The 18,774-nt window shown below is 55.3% G+C and overlaps 2 protein-coding genes and 1 long non-coding RNA gene across 3 annotated transcripts in view; all 3 read left to right on the forward strand.

Moving 5' to 3' along the window:
• Window positions 1–62: 62 nt before the first annotated feature.
• On the forward strand, window positions 63–2,614 carry LOC112970602. Its single transcript, XR_003255079.1, has 3 exons — window positions 63–253; window positions 1,780–1,908; window positions 2,469–2,614. It is a non-coding gene; the product is annotated as an uncharacterized LOC112970602 (long non-coding RNA).
• A 1,691-nt stretch (window positions 2,615–4,305) lies between these two features.
• VSIG10 (V-set and immunoglobulin domain containing 10) lies at window positions 4,306–16,043 on the forward strand. The gene is made up of 8 exons (XM_026075160.1): window positions 4,306–4,390; window positions 6,396–6,680; window positions 11,855–12,136; window positions 12,988–13,281; window positions 13,817–13,927; window positions 14,436–14,448; window positions 15,138–15,286; window positions 15,453–16,043. The coding sequence occupies exons 1-8, from the start codon at window positions 4,306–4,308 to the stop codon at window positions 15,521–15,523; spliced, it is 1,290 nt and encodes a 429-aa protein (XP_025930945.1). The 3' UTR covers window positions 15,524–16,043.
• A 1,746-nt stretch (window positions 16,044–17,789) lies between these two features.
• CFAP73 (cilia and flagella associated protein 73) overlaps window positions 17,790–18,774 on the forward strand; it is a gene marked incomplete at its 3' end in the record, with an annotated part of 1,905 nt that continues 920 nt past the window's right edge. Inside the window, exons 1-3 of the mRNA XM_026075265.1 lie at window positions 17,790–17,848; window positions 18,395–18,500; window positions 18,609–18,713. Coding sequence (XP_025931050.1) covers window positions 17,790–17,848; window positions 18,395–18,500; window positions 18,609–18,713 — 270 coding nt within the window. The remainder of the gene's footprint in view (window positions 17,849–18,394; window positions 18,501–18,608; window positions 18,714–18,774) is intronic.

Consider the following 18,774-nt stretch of genomic DNA (forward strand, 5'->3'; position numbering starts at 1 on the left):
GCGGAAGGTCTTCTGCAGGCCGCCAGGGCCCGGGGCTCCTCGCCAGGCGCGCTGCGGTGCTCAGGGCCAGGGCGCGGTCCGCACGGAGCGGGCGCATCGGGGGCTCCCGCGGGCCCGGGCGGGACCGCAGCCGTCTCCCGCAGCGGGAGGCGGCGCCGTCGCTCGTGGCTGCTGCATCCCCCGGCCAGATGAGCTTGGTGGCGGGGAGGGGGCGGCGGGCCGGCCGGAGAGCCCGGGACGGAGCCGAGCGCAGGTAGGCCGAAGGCAGCGCCTGCCCCCCACACCTTGCAGGGCGTTGCCCCGAAGCAACGCACCCCAGGGCTTGGTCTCTGCTCCGCTCGCTTTATGTACCGTAAACATAATATAAAGTGCACATGGGGCAAGTGTGACATATGGCTGCAATTCCTGAGTACACAAACCGTGCAAGGGCTGGCTGTTAACACGGGCTGGGGCTGGCTGAGATCCGGCAGCATYGCCAAGGCGCGAGAAGCGGGGTGCTGGCAGGGCGCTCGCAGGCTACAAACAGAGGTGCTGCTGCATGGTACGTGGCGCCGGCCCTGCAATGAATTACCTTATGCTTGATGCAAGCGAGCTACTCCAGGGAAGAATGCATGTCCTATGGATCAGAGGCACATCTTTCCTCCTCCTCCCAGGAGAGCAAATCTTCCCTGTTCTGCTTTGTCATGGTCTCATTCTGAAAAGAGGAACAGATTCAGCCAAGCAGTTATCTCTGCAAGCGGAGGAGGTTATTCTGAAATGGGTAGAAAGCACAAGCTGCATCTGAGCCTCAGACCGTTTCCTCCCAGCCTGGCTTGCAGAAAAAGCGTTGATTGTCAAAGGGCACCAAATGGAGTAAAGCTGGGGGGGCCCGGACTGCCCGGAGCCCACCCAGCGCGGATCCTGGCTCAGGCCAATGCTTCAGCTCTAAGTAGCTTTTTCTGAGGCTGCCGGGAGGTGAGGGAAAGTAATAGTACATCCAGCTGCGCTGTCCTTGGTGACGTCGCTAAGGGAGGCTCTGGGTCCACCGGGCAAAAGGGAAGGGTTCGTGCACTCATTTGGGTTTGAAAACCACAATTCAGTCTCTGCCGAGTCCCACCGCTTGCACACGCACCCTGATAGTGTGTTCCAGGCCCAAAGATGGCTGCACTGGGAGACCTTAGGGTCTGTCACCAGCTTGTGCCGGGGAGACTGGCCCGGATTCATTCTGGGGCAACGTGAGGGAAGTTGGGGCAGGGGGTACAGACAGTGCAAACGCTGAAGTGCTGCTATTGCCATCCCCACTGTGACCATGGTCTGCTCAGGAACGCTTCCAGAGCTTGGCCTTCGCTTGCCACTGCCTGATGAGGTCTTTGTGCTGGGACAGAAAGGTTTGTCCCCCGTTGAGGGCAGGGGGAGCTTCCCTCTTTGCACACAGGGCCCAAGTGCACATTTCCCTCTAGAAACGTGTGCCTCTTGCCATCCTCTTGTTTGGCTTGGCCCCACAGAGCCCCTATTCAAGGTCCAGGTTTTCAGCTGCCCTTCATGCCATAAATCCTCTCTGGCCCCACAGCAAGAGGTCCTCTAAAGTGACACCTGCTCCCAGCGCCTTTGCAGGTAAACAGCAGTGGGGTCAGTCTGCTACACGTGCAYACCTAGCCGACCTCTTACATGACTACATGCACCACCTGCCATTTGGCCTGCTGAGCGTAACCAAGCTATCTGAGTGTCCTTCTTCTCCCCTCATTTGCTTTGTTAATTAAGTGACCTACTAAGAATCCCCATATCCATTTGTGTCTGCAGGGATAAGATGAGAACGAGGAGGTCGCTGCTAAGGACGTCCTCGGTGTGCTCCAGATACATGGCTTTTGGGTTGGGAGGTGCCCTGTTCTGAAGGACAGCAGACAAGGAACTGCTCCCGCTGCCTCCCTGGTGAGTGAGGCAGCTGAGCGGAGGCCGTGCGGCCTTGAGGGCTCACCATAAATACCTGTGCTGTGGGAAGGGCAAATGTGGATCTCTGCTGCTGGCAAATTCTCCCAAGCACCTCTCAGTTCCTGCAGTGGAGTTTAGCCCTTCTGCCTTTAAGATCTAGCCACAGAGGTGGAGAAACAGGCTGATGCTTCCTCCTTCAGTAAGGAGGATGTTAGAGGCAGGACCCCAAGATGGAGTGAGTTTGCACCCCATGCAATTAGTAACTACTGGTCAGGAGGCCATGCACTGCTTGCCCATCCATGGCCCTGGGTACATACCAGGTGGCAGATCATGCTGCTGCTGCCACCTCTGTATTCACTCCAATATGTGAAGAGCGTAATCCACCTGCTGCTGAAACTGGTAAGAGTGGGCTGAACCCTGTTCCCCATGTAACAGCACAGAGCAGGGCTGAGACCTCAGCCGTAGTCTTCTCCCTCAATTTGCATTTTTTGTCCCTGTGATTCCCTGAGGGAGGAATGGGCTCTGCTGCATGSATTCCTTAGCCCCCTGTGTCATGACAGGTGGAGACCTGGCCATGTTGTGCCTTCCCCAAAGAAGAACCTTCTGTCTGGAAGAACATGAGGCTACCAATATGCTTTACAACCCTTGTTGTGGGATTACTCAAAGAATTAATCTACATATCACTATGTATAACAAACCAGCCTGGAAACAGCTTTCTGTGATGGTGGACAATGAAGGACCATTAAGTCCACTTCATATTAGTCTGCAAAAAAGCCTTTATGTCTTTGGTACAATTTGTTCTAATGTATCTGCTGCTGAAATTTCACAGCAAACTAGCTGTGCTTTGTTATAGACTCACCCACAGAAATCCAGAGGACAACTTTAAAGAAGCTGACAACATTCATACCTTCCTCTGTCCTTGTTCCCCAGGGGTTTTGTTCTCTATCAGCTCTCTCCAGCTCTTCTGGACAGTTCTCCTCTCACCCTTTCCATCTGCTGCCTCTTTCCTGTCCCTATTTGGTCTGTGCTGCTATGTTGTTGTTTTTTGTTTTTTGGGAGTTTTTTTGCCTATACCTAAGAATCATGATTTTGATAGTCATTTATTGCTCTTCTCCCCAGCCCTACTCTTTTGGGGATGTTGCTTTGGCAGTTGAATTATGGAAGGTGCTAAAGGATCCAGACTCTGGGTCGGGGGTTTCACTCTCTAGCTTCACTTAGGTGCCCTGTTTTGCCTGCTGGAGACACCATCCTCTCTGCATTGAATGTTCCTGGTATTGGTCCTTGGACTGCACCTAAGATTAGTGCACACCCCCCCMCACACACACATACAGGTGAAATATTGGCTCCAAAGTCACTAGCCCAATTCACTTTACTTTGTGTGGGCTGTTTCAGCCTCTGATCGTGATGGGGGCGGCTTTCAATTTCAGCTGAAATCGACAGTTCTGCCCACAGAGCAACCACTATAAATATGAGACAGTCTTCAGTCTTAGGATAAACTGGTGCAATGCAAGTAGAAGCCACTGCAGAGGCACCTGCTTTCACCAAATACGAATTTGGCACTGTTAGCGTTACGCCAAGCTCTGCGCTGGTGTAATTTCCACAGCTTCTTTCCCCCCGTTTCACGGGGACCTCGACAAGCGGTGCAGTGAGTCCTGATTTATCGATATGTTCCGTTTGTCTCCTCCTTTTCCACCGGTGAGTCCTGCTGTCGGCCCTGGCCAGGACAGTTCCTGTCGGTGCTAAGTGCGGAGTCCTCTGTTTAAAAACCACAAGGACCATGACAAAGCAGGCATTTACCCACGGTAGTTGTTTACTGCTGCTGTTTGCTCCTGCTCAGAGCCCTCCACAAAGTCTAATCCCTTCTGCCCACTGGGGATGCAGCCGTTGCTACGAAACTTTGGAGAAGCAGCACTCCTAGAAAAACAAACCAGATCAGTGGAGAAGTAATGGAGAGAAAAGTCCCTGGCAGCGCAGGGGGTTCCCACAGCACGGAGCGGCCAGGGATGGCCACAAGGGCTTGGGAGCAATCGCACCTGTCCCGGGAGGCTGGGGACGTGTCAGCGACGGGGCGGGAGCCCCCCGTTCCCGCCGCGGCTCCCCGAGAGAGGGAAGCGGGGGCGGCTGCGAGGCGAGGGGGGGCGCTCGGGGCCGTTTGCCCGCGCTGCGCGGCGGAGCACCCCGCTGAGGGGGCGGCCAAGATGGCGGGGGGAAGGGGCGGCCAAGATGGCGGGGGGGAAGGGGCGGCCAAGATGGCGGGCAGCCAGCGGCGGAGGCTCCTCAGGTGGCGCGGGCTGAGGCACGACCCCTGAAGCGGCCCCGGGCAGCGGCCGGGCGGGTCCTGCTCCCGGCGGGCCGGAGCCCGGCGGCGGCGGGAGGCGCTGGCCGCGGTGCACGGCGATGCGGCTGCCCGGCGGGACGCCGCCGGCGCTGCTCTTCCTCGCTCTCTGCGTCTGGAGGCTGGTGCCGCGCCGGGACGCCGCAGGTACCGGGCGGCGGAGGAGGAAGGGGGGAGCGAGCTGTTGGGGTGACCGTTGGGGCGACCGTTGGAACGGCCGTTGGGCGACCTCCCGCCCGCCCCGTTCCCTCAGCCCGCCGCCTGCCCCAGCAGAGGCACGGGGCGTTTGGCGTCGTTGCCGGAGCTCCTCCCGCTCCAGCGGGGCAGTAACTGGAAAAGAACCGACTTTGAAAGAATCCCCTTTTGCTAAAAGCAGCCCGGGGGGAGGCGCGGTGAGGCTCCAAGGCGTGGGCGTCGCGAAGTGGCTCCGGCGGGAGGGGGGTTTCGGGGCGCCTGAGCGCTTTGCCAGAAGCAGGACTGTTTGTCCCCAACCGGTCGTCGCAGGTGTGGAAATGACCYCGTCCTGGTGGCGTTTGCCCGTCAAGGAGTTGACTACAGTGTTCTGGTGTGGCCTGGGGACCCTGTCCAGAGTCCCTTCGTTGGTGTGCTAGGCGCTGTACAAATAATGCACGACAGCCCTTCCCTGAAAAATAGGGGTTGAAAAGGAGCAGGACGAAGACTGAGGGGTCTGGCGGGTGCTGGCAGGAGGAGGACTCTCCCAGCGTGGTGGCATGGGCTTGGCCCCCTTTGGGAGCCAGGCACCCACGGCTCGCGTCCGGACGGAGCTGGGCAGGCACCGGGGGCGATGCCGGGAATCATCCCGTTCGCCTGGCGCCCTGGTCTCCGTGCCGAATCTGCCAGATCGCCAGAGAAGGAACAGGCTACTGGTTTATGGCTCTGGGCGCGTTAGCTCGGGCTGCCCCTCCCCGCTTCCCCAGCGTTGGCAGGATGAGCTCTGGCCGGCGCTGGCGGGGGTTAGCCGTGGCGAGGCAGCTGCGAGAGCCTGGGTCCTGCAAACAGAGGAGGCACAGGAGCGGTTCTGGTAGCTCACCCTTCTCAGCCCCTCTGCTGCGCTAGTGCTTGCGTGGTGAGATGTGTGACCAGGCCTTCTGATGCAGCAGAAATAGAGGATTTTTTTTTGTTTTTTTTGTGGGTTTTGGGGGCCAAATTGGCTGTTACTCCCTTTCCCTCCAAACCCCCCATCCACCTTTTTATTTCTCTAAACAGGGAGCACTGTGCTGTGGTGATTGACACCTGTGTGGGTTTAGACGGCRGGTCTGATTTCTGCCCTTTGACTTGGATAAGGCTCTTTCTGCTGTAGGGTTCAAGTACTACTTGGCAGGGGAAGCAGGTACTAGGGGTCAGAGCCTAGAAAGGGCAAAAGGGGGATTTCCACCTCTTATGGTTACTGGTATCGGAGTCGTGGGGCAGGGGGCAGTCTTTTCTTTTTGGATATTTTTTGGTTCCCTGAGCAGTGGAGGGATGAGGCTGCTTGGGAGAGGGGAGCACATGGTCCAGCAAAATATTGGGTAAGCATGAACATTGCTCTGCCCATGAAACTAGACTCTCATCGCTGCCGAACCTGAGTCACCAGTGCTCTAATAGAGCTCGTGTTTGGCTGCCTCACATGACTTGTATCTTGCCTATCTCTCTTAGGCAGRAACAGCCTGGCATTGCATTCCTATTTAGCCTTTTAAGCCATGTCCCTCTTTCTGATCATGTGTCTGCACTGAGTATTTTTAATTGCCAGATGTATCCCAGAACACCTTGTGCCAATACATGACAAGAAGCCCCATAACAGCAACTCTAAAGGATTCTGGAGTCAATGGCAAAGGTGCCCACCCCAGGGTCACCTGGGCAGAAATGGGTGAGAAAATCAGGAAGGGAAACTGGATGAATAGAAAGCCGGCAGGCAAAGAGGAATGGCTCAGGCCTGGTAATGAAGCATGGTAACCTCAGCAGGTTCCCCAAAACAGCTTTGCTCTTATATCACAGGATGGAGGGGATGGATCCTCCTCTGATGGAGGCTGCTGGCCTGGTATTGTTGAAAATTTCCTGTTCAAATGTCCAAGTCTCTTGCTGTAAAGTTTACTGACAGAAGGGGGCTTTGGAGCTTCCTTAGATCCCTAACACTGTCTCTCCTGTTTTGCAGGAACAGAAGAAGTGGTCTATGGGGAGGTTGGAGAAAGCATCCTCCTTCTGTGCCGAAATGTCTCCAAAGAAGCAACTGAAGTGGTTTGGTTTCAAGGGGATCCCCAGTCTGTCCCCCCGCTCTTCTCCTCAAAGGTCACGTTCCCCCAGGATGTCCGTTTCTCCCTGGTTGACAACAGCTCTCTGCACATCACAGAACTGCGTCCGCAGGATGAAGGCAACTACACTTGCAAGGAAGTGCTGAACAAAACAGACCATGAACACAGAGTTGAGCTCCTGGTAGCCAGTAAGTCTGTCCCGTGTGTGTRAATTTCTCCCCCTGATTCTCGCAGGTCTCCACGTTCACAGGGAATCTGGTGCTGGTAGAAAAACAGTCTGTGAAAGGAGAAGGTGGTACAAAACCTATGAGCAAGTTGATTTTAGTCAACTGTACTCCCATGCTCACAAGCGTTAAGACCAAGTGTCCAAGTGGCCTGGCAAGACTCACTTGTGTGATGCACAGGACAGGGGACTCCAGCTGTTAAGTCCTCGCTACATCTCTTCAGTTCCTTCTTGATTGGTGACAATAAACTAGGTTTTGGACAGATTTTTTTATATCCGGTAGCTGTTCTAAGGTGGCCCTTTGCCTCAGAATTGAGCTGACATCAGCCTTCCTAAATCTTAGACGGTGGGCAGCAGCCTGGCCGGTTTTCCCTCACTTGGAATATATGGTTGAAATAGATGTCTAGAGTCTTTTCTCCTGTTGGACTAATAGGAAAAGGAACAGAATACATGCTGTGCTGCAACCTTGTTGCCGTCCTCCTGGTGTGAGGATGGAGGGTCTTCCGCTGACCAGTTGACTGTGCTGCATCTTACAGAGTGCAGCCTTCAGTCTTGACAGAAATGCTGTTTTCCTCCCATTTGCTGCTAGGAGCACTATCCTGGGAGCAGTATTCTGGGAATGTGTTTGTTATCAGCACAGGCCGTTTTTTAACCTTTTATTCTGTCGTTTCTTCTGGTGCTTACACACATTTCCATTTCTATTTCATTCATTCTCTTACAAATCTTTACAGTGTGGGTGGAGGATGAGGTTTGAGAGCGCTAGTGTGCAACACTTGGCACATCACTGGCATAGTCCTTCCTGCTCCTGCCAAGGAATCATTATCTTGCCAAGATGCCTCATCTCTTCTGTGGGAACCCCCTCCAGATTAGCAGGGAGCACRGGTCCTAGGCTGATATTCCTCTTGGCCCCTTCAGCAAGTCTAATCAGATGCGATTAGACTCTGGCCCCTCAGACCTGGACTGTGACCCGCTGTCCTTTATGCCAGCCCAGTCCATATTCTGGGGATTAGAAGAGGGAAAGGCTGCTGCCGCTTTCTCTGTATCAGTGATACTCTGTGCTCCGCTGGCTCTTCCCTTTCTTGCTGGTCTTTCTGTCAACACCTTCAGCGTGCCAGATCCTAGCTTGGTTTTCTGTTTGCATTCAGGGTGTTCCTTCTTTCTTAGTGCTTGATGGAATAAGGGTGTGTGTTGTAAAAGAGTTGTACCTGTTCAGTACAGGTTAAATCTCTGAAAGTTCAAATGGGTAAAAATTCTTCTCTTGGGGCAAGGAATCTGCAGATAGGATTGGAAAGGGTCACAGAAGACTGGAATGAAGGAATCAAACCCTGGGCTGCTTCAGAGAATGTGTAAGCCTGGGGCTTAGGAGGGGGGAGCCCTAGATCTTGAGYAACAATACAAAATAATCATGAACAAAAGATATGAGCAGCAATGCCACCACTGCTGACTGCTTGTGAGTGTCTTTCAAAATGTTTGAGCTTTTTCCTYGCTGGTGGAGTGCAGATAATGGTGTATAGGTGCCTCCTAGTGAGATTCCATTTTTTGAAATGCTGTGGACATGCCAAGTGTTGGTACTGCAGTCTGAACTTCATTTGTTAATGAAGAACTTCTCAAGTGATTTCTGAAGGTTACAAAGGTGATATGGGCCACTGGGGTATCTTTAACATGGGGGAGAGAGAGATTTCTGGTTGTGCTTTAGATCAGTGGAAGAAGTATAAGCAAAGGCCAGAAGTTGAAGCCAAACAATTCAGGATAGAAGCATGGGCCTGTTTTTTGTTTTTTGTTTTTTGTTTCTTTTTTCCCTACACACACACACTCACTGTCATTAGCCATTGGAGCAAATTAGTTTGGGATGGAGTGAATCTTTCAGACATAGTTTGAAAGAGCCATCCAGGATCTGTAGGTTTCATGTTGGAGTTACCAGTTGACAGTCTTCAGTCTATCTCATGCTGGATGTTCTTGAAAGTTTTCTTTCTGCCTTAAACTGTATTTAAAAAAAAAAAAAGGACAGGGGAAACCTTCTAGCAACTTGACAGAGGCCCAGCTGAGGCTTTGAGCCATCATTCTGTGTTTGCGTTAGATAGGAAGCACATGGCATGAAGGAAATGTGTAATTGCACACCTCCAAGTGATTTCCTGGTATGGCTGTATGCAATTTGATATAAGCTTCTGTTGGCTCTTCTCTGGCCTCAGGGACAGACAAATGCACCTGCACGCAGAGGGCCCTTGTTGCTGGTTTAGTTTTTTTTGGTATTTTTTGTTTGGTTGGTTTTATATTTGGGAAAAGATTTCTTCTTAGTGTTCRGACAAAGAGTTGTAATGAAAAAGCCCAGGAGTTCAGGATGTAAAGCTGATGACTTCAAGAGGCAGGTTCCAGGAATCAGCATGAAAAATGTAGCTCTCCTGCTGGACAGTCTGGAAAGGCTGTGTCTCCTTCTCGATGCGGGGTGGTTTCTGATGATGCAGGCTGCCAGGTTGCTCTTATTACTCACAGCTGGGATTCAGGATTGGTTGTAATACCTCYCCAGAGCTGGAACAGAGGATATGTAGAGAACTTTCTTACCAGAACTGGATGGTTTGAAAGATCATATAAGATGTATGTGTAGTTCATGGAAAGTCAAGCCCTGGGAAGGGATGGGGACTTCTGCAGGCAGATGCTTTTCTCCGGACATTTGTTGTAGGAAGTTAATTTGGCATTTAAGCGTATACAGGCAAAGTTTAGTTGAGCCCATTTAGCTGTATGTAATCGGTTGCGTACTGGAGATTGCATTCTTCTCTTGTTTCCACTGCTGCCCTCGTGCCAGACTGTGAGCTAGCTGGTTGGTTTCTGTGCATCAATTTTTCCCTGTGCCAGGAAACCTAGTCATCCCTCTTGCAGGACTTTCTCAAATGGCCATTCCTGGGGAAGGGGAAGCATCTTTCTTGCACACAGAATTGCTGTTTAGGAGCAAGTCTTTTCTCAAATACTGCCCATTGCACGGGCTATGCTGGTTGGAACCCAGCAGAGGACAAAGGTAGGAGTAGGTGGGCCAGGAGTGGGGAGGATTCTTCTTTGTGCCTTGTATCCTCTCCTCCCCTAATACCCCAGGTGGAAAGAAGTCACTGTCCCCCTCCTCTCCCTCTCCGGTTTGGTACCTGGGACTTTCCTACCTGAACTGCACACACTGAGGAGGTGAGGTCTCTGCCCTGCTCCAGGCTGGGCAGCTGTGAATGAGAGTGGCCGGTGGGGAGAAGAGCTGGTTTTATTACAGGTACAGAGCTGTGGTAACAGCATTTTAACACCATCTGGGCTGGAGCAGGCAGCCATTTAGGGTTGCTCTTCTCTGACCAGCTCCCAGGTAAGAGCTCCAGGCTCTCTGCCCAGAAGGAACAGACACACCTTAGTTAGAAGCTGCTCTTTGCTTTTATTATTCCTGGGACGTTGTTTTTTTGCTGTGATTTTGTTTCCTACTCTAAATTCTGTCATCTGTCAGGTTGTTTGAATAAACACCCTGCAAAATCAACATCAGACATCCCTTTGACAGCTCTTGTTTGGGGCTGTCTGGCAGCGTCTGATCTCTCAGTGGGGTCTTGTTCAGCGTAGAATCAGGCAAGCCAGCCACGGGGGCACAATGTATTAATTCTGCCTGGGTCAGAGTCCAGAATCCCTATGGCTGTTAAATGAACACGTGCATGTGTGTGCATGCGTGTATGTGTTACAGTTTCAGCACCAAAACTGTACTCTTGGGCAGGGTCAGGAATGTAAAGAAACCAGCTGGTGGGAGAGAGGCAGGAACTCAAACGCTGCAGGAAATGTGAGCCCACGTCCTGCCCCAGCTCTACCCAGAGGGATCACTTTGGGGTTTCTGTTGGTTTCCGATCTCCTGCCATCATTCAGTTGTTTCCATATTTAAATAACAAATGCAGTGTTGGTTGTGACCTAGCGATCGGCCCTGGCATGAGGCCAGCAGTGACTTTGCCTGCCTGCTGTCTTTGTTGGAGTTTGTCCCCACTGCTGCAGTGCGATGTGGACACAGATTGCAGTGTGTGGCTGAGTTAGTCAGTCTGGCCCAACGTGGCACCAACAGCGGTGCAGGAAAGGGGCAGGGCAGGCTTGGGTTGGCTTCAGTGGCACGTGTCCGAAGGCCTGACACTGCAAGCTGGAGTCACCAGGGCTCCCTGCAGGCACAGAGCATCTTGCACACTAGGAACAGCCTCCTTCGTCAACGTTATGCTGGGCTTGCTGGGAAGCAGTCCAGCTTTGGACTGGTGCCTCTTAGAAGTTGGTTACTTGCTTCTGACACTGAAAGCTACTGGTGGTAGGTGCCACATATCTGCAAAAGAGAGTGCTATCTCATGGAGATGGTTGATGTGGGGACCCTACTGGTCTTGCCAACCTAGTCACTTGTAGGGAATGCTGAGCCCACTCTGGCAGGCCTCTTTAGGGCTCAGGGATTAACCCTAATTCTAGCTTTATTTATTACAGATACACGTTTGCCTGCCCCTTGCCTCTTCCAGGTGGTCCCAATGCAGTGACTGTCAGCGTCTCCCCATTTGTGGCTGCCTCCTGCCACGCTCTTTGTGGAGGGGTGAGGAGGTGTCAGCCTGCAGGTTTGAGTGCTCTCGTTCCTTCCCTTGTCGTCATCCTCAAGCTGCTCAGCCTGGGCAAGAGTCCTGAGGTTTTCCATGTTCCCTTGGGCAAATCGGAGTGCCTGTTTCAGTGATGGGGGGAAAGGCAGAGCCTTGTTCTCGCATGGTGTGAATCTGCGTCACGCCGTTGTAGCTGGGYATGAGGAGCTGTGCTGTGATGAATTGCCAAGGGCAGCATGGAGATTTTGTTCTCCTGCTGTGTTTTTAGATGCTTATCATGTCTCTCTCGGACAAAACTGTGGCAATAGTTTGTTTTCCCCCCTCCGTTTTAGTCCCTCAAGGCTTGGCTGGGGTTGCTGTGGTGCCTTTCACAGGACAGCCTCCTTCTTGGCCTCCGTTGGCTGTTGCTCAGAGCTGTGCTCCCCTGGGGATGTGGGACACGGGTCAGGGAGCAAAATGAGTGGAGAGACCAGAGAGTCTTTCAAGGGAAGTGAAGGCAAAAACAAGCACATCCTGAGATGCCAAGAGCTGTGACCTGGAAGTGTTTCTAACCACGTGCTGTTCTTGCTGACAGATCCACCATGGTCATCCCCGAAGTGCTGGGCTGGAACTTCCTCCTCAGGACAGATGCTGCAGCTGTTTTGCAGCTGGCCTGGGGGGTATCCCCACCCCACCCTGCACTGGAGAGAAGACGGGGGCGATCTGGAAAACACAAGCTGGGTCATCAGCTCTACGAACTCCGCCGACATCCACGTGGAAACGCTGAACAGCTCCCGCCTTTCCCACCGCAAAGTGTTCAAGTGTGTCGGGAGCCATGTAGTCAAGCAGGAGGAACCCGCGTGCACTGTGGAGATAAGTGAGTTGGCTTGCCCACTTTATCAGCTATTAATGAGCCTGCTAATGACGGGGCAGGCAGGTGCCTGGTCATTCTCTGCCCTCCAGAGCACTAAAGCGCTTGTCAGGCAAGCCAGGCTTGTGGGCGCTCGCTGCAGGGGGAGATGCTAACAAGGCAGCRTGGCGGGGTTTGGCTTGGGCAGAGGTGACCACACAAGGTGCAGAAGTCCTGCAGCCCAGATCCAGCATGGCATAGTTGCAGGTGAGTCGTGTTTTGGGTATGTTTTCAGGGGCTGACAAATCCGCTCCTTGCACCAAGCTTCTCACCTGTGCAAGCGCTTGTGCCTGCGACCAGGAATGGAGAAAGTGACAGGTGATTTTAGTGACTTGCTCAAGATAAAGTTTAGCAGGGCTGGCTTTGCAGCAGGAGGGTTGTCCATACTCTCTCAGACCCCCTCAGGTGTCTAAGGAAGGGTGACTAAAGTGACTTTTAAAAACCTGAGCTGTATCTGTCCTCCCAGGATTGTCAGGGCTAAACAAGGGCTCTGCTGATCCAATGGAAAATCCCTGGGCTGCCTTTTCTCTTCTCTGCCACCTTCCCATCCAGGGCCCCTGGCCACCCTCCAAACATCCTTCTTTGGGGAAGTCAGGTGTCAAAACAAGAACTGAGTGGTGCAAAAGGAACTCAGACTGCTCCTTGGGAGGCCACCAAAGAGTCCCGTGGGTCAGCTGAATAAACCTGCAGTGCTCGAGTCCCAGCCTCCTGCCTGACTTCCTCCTGTTAATGATTATTAATCAGTCAGATGGCTGATAGCTTGCTACGTTAAGCTCCCCCCTCCGCTCCTTAACTCTCTTCCCCCCTGTGCTATTCAGAGATCCCTTCTTTGGAGTCAGAGCCCCTGAAGACCTGCTTGGTGGGCGAGGATGTGACCCTGACATGCCGTGTGACCGAGAGCACCCCCCCAGCAAGGCTCACCTGGCTGCAGGGCATCGCCCAGCCGGAGGTGGAAATCAAACCCGGAGGGAGGTACCTCATCACCCAGGAGGGCAACGTGTCCCAGCTCACCATCCGGAACTGCTCCCAGGGCGCCGATGGGGGCTGTTACGTCTGCAAGGCGCAGAACCCTGTGGGGCTGAGGGAGGTGTTCGTCTGCCTGACGGTGAAGCGTGAGTGGGGCTGCCTGGGGTCACTGTGGCAGGGAGTGAGGAGGAGACAAGGGCACAGCTAACAGCAGCCACGGGAGAGCTCCCAAGGGGCTCTGTTTGCCACCAGGAGCCCTCTTTGCATGCTTGTGGGATGCAGCAGCACGCACAGATGCGGGACTGGGTCCCCTCACCCCACAAGCCCAGAAGGCCTGATTCCCCTTGCCTCAGTGTAAGGGGCCTGGGAGAGGAGTGCAGTTACATCCTTGGTTCCTCCTTTGGGTTGTGGGGACAGAGATGCATCTCTGCAGGCCAAGCTGCTCAAGGCCCAACAGCCAGGGATTGATTTGCTTTCACTTAATGCAAGTGACACAAAAATGAAGGGTCTTGTCATAGTGTTGTCCGTCTCAATGAGGCGTGAGCGCCCCTTGTGCTGGTGGGACTGTTGCAATGATGAGAAATCAGAGCGGAGATGACACTGAGACCTGCTTTATTGCTTGTACTGAGCGCATCCAGGTCCAGGTGACAAGCTGACCTCCCATGTCTCTTCTCTCTGCAGAGCCGGTGAACATAATTGGGATCGTAGGTGCAGTGGTGGTACTGTCCCTGCTGGCTATTCTCCTCATCTCCGGCATCGTCTTGTATTACCATCCCCTCCTGTGCCTGAGAGGTAGGAGTTCTCAACACAAGCCAGGGAGGGGTCTTATCCTTACTGGGGTGTCCTGGTTTTATCCCAAACCTGCAATTTCAGGGGGTTGCTTGTCTCTTCTGGCCTGCTGGAGTCTGCCACTGACTTGGACCGCATCCCGCTCCTGGTAAAAATCCCGTCAGCCCTGGGGGCAGATGGGTTGGAAACACAAAGCCCTTCTCCAGCTGAGTGCTTCAGACTCCTTCCCCTCTCCCTCTCCCCAGGAGACCTGTCCTGTGCTGGGGCAACCCTGTCCTCCCCTTTCCTGGTGACATCTCTGATGCATCTGATGTGGGCAGGCTGACCGCTTTCCCCTTCCAGCGGGGCAGAGGACCACCCTTCCATCCGTACTGCCGCATGTGACTGCCAGAGGCCATCCTACTGCGGGCAGACTAGGCAGAGATTGTACAGTAAAACCAAGGGTGCTTTGTCTGAGGGACTGCTCGTGGTTTCTAACGTTGTCTTTTCTGTTTTGTTGTCTCCTGTTCAGGCACTGCATTCAGGTGAGTGCTGACTTTCCCCAACCCAGTCCTGGTTGAACTCTTCCGCATCATGGCAGACATGCCCTATCCATAGGTAGGGAATCCGTGGCCTGAGGCGAGAGCAGCCCCCAGAGCAAAGCTGTGCTTATGTGGGAGCTGTGCAGAGACTGGGCATCGCACAGTCCCAAAGGGGGTCAGTGCGCCTGGGTGAGACTTGGCATTACAGGGGGAGCAGAAGGATGAGGGTGGAGGAAAGCACTTGGCATTAGAGCAGGGATGGCATTGCCATCAGGTGCACAGGGATGGTGCCATCAAGGCACCTGTTGGTGTGGGAGAAGGCTGTGCAGAAGAGCTCCTTGGTGTAGGCGAGGTGGGATGGCTCTATTCCGGATACCTCCAGTTCCCCATCTATACAAGAGGGGAAAGTAACTCCACTCAGGAGGGGCTCTTGCAGTTTAGCACATGAATATTTGTGAAGTGGTTGGAGGACTTTGGAAGACAGGTGGGAAGCAGTATAGGTTGCTGTTGGTGGTGTTGCTGCCAGCAGGGTCCAAGACCAGCTATTCTTCAAACACGGTTAGTGCAGGATTGGAATAGTCTTCCAAAATTGGTCATGCTGATGTATAGAATTAGCAGAGCCCGGAGGGATGGAGTCAGGACAAGCTGTCTTCAGCTTTCAAACCCACCTCTGCTTGTTCTTCTGTTCACAGAAATCAAGACTCAAATGATGTCTTAGTGCTGGTGGACTCGGAAGAGGATGATGAGGGGAAGGGGGAAGAGGAGATAATCGGCAGCTCCACCAAGCATGAGGTGATGGCACTGGTCAATGGGAACAGCATCCTCAACCACCTCACAGAAGGTGAGCGCTAGTGCCTGCTCGCTGGCTGAGTTTTGGGGCTGGAGTTGCCTGCTCTCTTGCTAAGCTGCAGGTCTTCCAGGAGCATCTGCCAGGGGAGAGAGGAATTCCTGTTCTCTGACTCGTTGGCTCTTGTTGTGATGCTGCTGCTGCTCTATGCCCTGTGTAGGTGACGATGGTGAACAGCACGGTGGGGTCTCACCACAGGAAACAAGGAGAGAAGATACACCAGTCACATAGTTTCCATCCCTTCTTGCGGAAATGCAGAGAGCTCCAGCTGGAAGCCCAATTTCAAACACATCCTCATTACCATGTGGCTGAACCCAGGTTGTTAGGGTCGTGCAGYGGGCTGGTTCGGTCAGAACATCCCCACTTCCTTCTCCACTCGCCCCTTCCCCAGTTTTCACTCCATCCTTCCCCCAGCTTTGTTTCTCCATTTCTTCTCTCTTTCCGTGTTCCTCTTTGTCTCAGGTATCCTTTTTAACTAGGTGGCATCCCAAGGCAGGCAGAGCTCAGGAAATGGGTCCCAGTAGCCCGYTCACCTTGATGCCTGTCACAGACTTGAATACCAGTACGGGATTCTGGTCAGCCACCATGAGTAATGCCGTGGTTGCAGGGAGCACGATGGAGAAAGTCACCTCGAGCAGCTGGGTCCCGGGACAGCAGAAGGAACTACTTGTGTGTGGGCAGGACATGAGTGATGCAGACTCTCCAGGGAGGCTTGATGGTTTTTATTAATTATAAATAATTTTTTCCCCAAGTCCATCTGAAATGTTGCTCTGTACCTAAGTCAGAGGAATTCGTCTGTGCTGTGTGGTGCGGTTTTGATGGGGATGCCAGGCCACGATGGAAAGCACAGAGGGAGATGAAGGGGAACTGGTACAGGGAGGGGAAAAGGGGATCAGGATGTGCACAGAAGGAAACAGGTGAGTGGAGCAGCCACGGAGGGGGACTGTAGGGATCTGAGCACACAGTGACGGGTGGAACTGCTTCAGGCCCTCACAGAGGGGAACAGAGTGGTCTGAGCGTGCACAGCAGGGAATGGCAGGGGTTGGAGCACATAAGGGGGACACTGGACAGGAGGGATCGGGATGCACAGGGGGAATGGAGGCAAACACCATGGACTGGAGGGGAGTGGAGAGAATCCCAGCACACGTGGATCAGGAGGGATCTGAGTGGGCATGCGGGGAACGGAGGGGGTCAGGGTGTGAAAGGAGGGATACGGAGCTGGTCAGAACRTGTGTGGTGGGTAATAGAGGGGGTCAGAGGGGACAGACCAAATCTGAGCACTCTGCAGGGGTAATGGAGGGAATGAAAACGGACACCAGGGGAAGCAGAAAGGAGCAGTGTGTTTGCAGATAGACTGGGGAGGGGATCGGCACGCATGGGCCAGAGTGGTGCACAGACGGGACCGGGGCGGAATGGAGAATGCGCAGAGGGGTCTGAGGATGCATGGAGGGGAACGGAGTCAGGGCACGTGGGGGGAACAGACTGCATAAAGTGGGGAGTTGTGTAGAAAAGAGCACATGGAGGGCAATGGGGGAGACGTGAGCACAGAGGGAACTGGGGAGCATCAGGGTGCAGGGAGGGTAAAGGAAGGGATTTAAGCACATACAGGGAATGGAGGGGATCTGGAGGCACGTGGAGGGAAAGGGAGGCATTTGGAAGGCATGCAGAGGAGTGGAAGGAAACTACGTACCCGCCGTGGGTGAAGCAGAGGGGTCTGAGCCTGCAGCAGGACAGTGGAGAAAAACAAGAGTGAAACGGAGGAGAGCTGAGCAGGTAGGGAGGGGATTGGAGCGCTTATGCGGGGATCTGGTTGTGCACGGAGATCTCGGAAGGGGAGCAGGGCCTGAGCAGCGGTGGCTGAGGAGGACCAGAGCGCAGTTGGGGGCTGTGGACGGGACGGGCAGGGACGCAGGTCCCTAAGAGCGGGCTGGAGGATGAAAGGAAGGGCTCCGCAGGGGAGGAGGTGGTTAGAGGGCCACGGCTGGGCCGGACGGCAGCCTTAGCGCTGAGGAGCATCCCAGAGCGCAAAGGGTGAGGCCTGTGGGGGCGCGGAGCGAGAAGGCAGGGGACCGGCGGGACCCAGGAGTGACCCCAAGGCTTTGGAGGGAACCGGAGCCGAAAAGCATGGCCTGGGGGGGAACGGTGCAGGGAGGGGCCTGGGGGCAGGAGGCGGGCAGGCGGAGCGCCCCACGTCACCCTCGCGTTCCCAAAAGGGGCTGTGCCCAGGCAGGGTCAGTGCCTGGGGGCAGAGGACACGTCCCGGGGGGAGGCCCCGCTGCCTCCTGGCCCTGTCAAGGCTCCTGGGGAGCCCCCCGGCAGGCAGGGTGCTCCAGCCGGGAGGTAACCGAGGATGCTCGGAGCCAGATTGCCAAAACTTCCCCAGGGCCGGGGCGCCCCTGGCAACGGTGTTGTGCTGCCCGTCGCCTTGGCTCCCTGCTTCCCACGCTCCTCCGCGCCCGGCCCTCGGCTCGGAGGCTCCGGGAAAATCCCTCCCAACATGGCCTTCGATCTGGAGGAGTATTTGCGGACAGCTTTCCGGGACAAGCTACGGCTCCAGTGAGTGAGATCCCCCTGTCCTGCGCGGYGGGATGGGCAGCCGCTGGCGGAGTGGAGCCGAGCCGAGCTGCGCCCGTTCGGACGCTGCCGGCCACAGAACGAGCTGCTCTGCCACCGGCACGGGCTCCGCAGAGGGGGCTCGGCCGGGGGCATCCGCGTCCTGCGTCCCCACTGCAGCGCTGGGTTGCACTGCCCGGCTGCTGGGACTCCCTGCCGTTAACAGCGTGGGGGGTTATTTGGGGAGCCGGTCTGGGGGCGCGGAGCAGGCGAGAGGTTTGCGGATGTCTCCTGGAGTGACTCCGGGCAGCCGCTGGGGATCGCGAGGGCGGGCGGCACCGCGGGGGCACCGGGTTTGGGGGAAGACCTGGGGGTCGGGGGGGTGTTCCCAGGCGGTGGCGCCGAGGGAGGAGAGGGCTCACGGGCGCAGGAGCGCGGGCCGGGCTGCCGAGCCGAGCCGGGCGCGCTGCCTGCACCGGCGGGTGCCTCCGCCCCGGCCTCTCCCCACCCGGCCCCCATCCCGTTTGCAAACCCCCCGCCGTCCCGCAGGAAGGTGCCGGCGTGGGAGGCGGCGGCGCTGCTGCCCTCCACGCGCCTGCTGCTGAAGCGGCGCGAGGTGGCCGAGGTGGAGCGGGYGCTGCAGGCGCAGCGCGAGGTGAGGCACCCGGCCCCGAAACCGGGGCTCTCCTTTGCAAAACCCCCCATCCCCGCCGTGCGCGGGGCGCTCCCAGCTGACCCCCCCCCCCCCGGGGCGTCCCCGCAGGCGTTTCGGCAGAGGATGGAGAGCCTGGAGCAGCGCCGGCAGGAGCTGGGCCGGAAGGAGCAGCAGCTCCGGGAGGAGGTCTGCAAATTYGACGCCTTCCTCAAGGTGAGGGCGCGGGGCGGCCGGCGGGGGCCGCGGCGGTGGCAGTGGAGGCCCCGGTGACCCG

This window comes from Apteryx rowi, unplaced genomic scaffold (genome assembly GCF_003343035.1).
Source record: "Apteryx rowi isolate R43461 unplaced genomic scaffold, aptRow1 scaffold_40, whole genome shotgun sequence".
Lineage (NCBI taxonomy): Eukaryota > Metazoa > Chordata > Aves > Apterygiformes > Apterygidae > Apteryx > Apteryx rowi.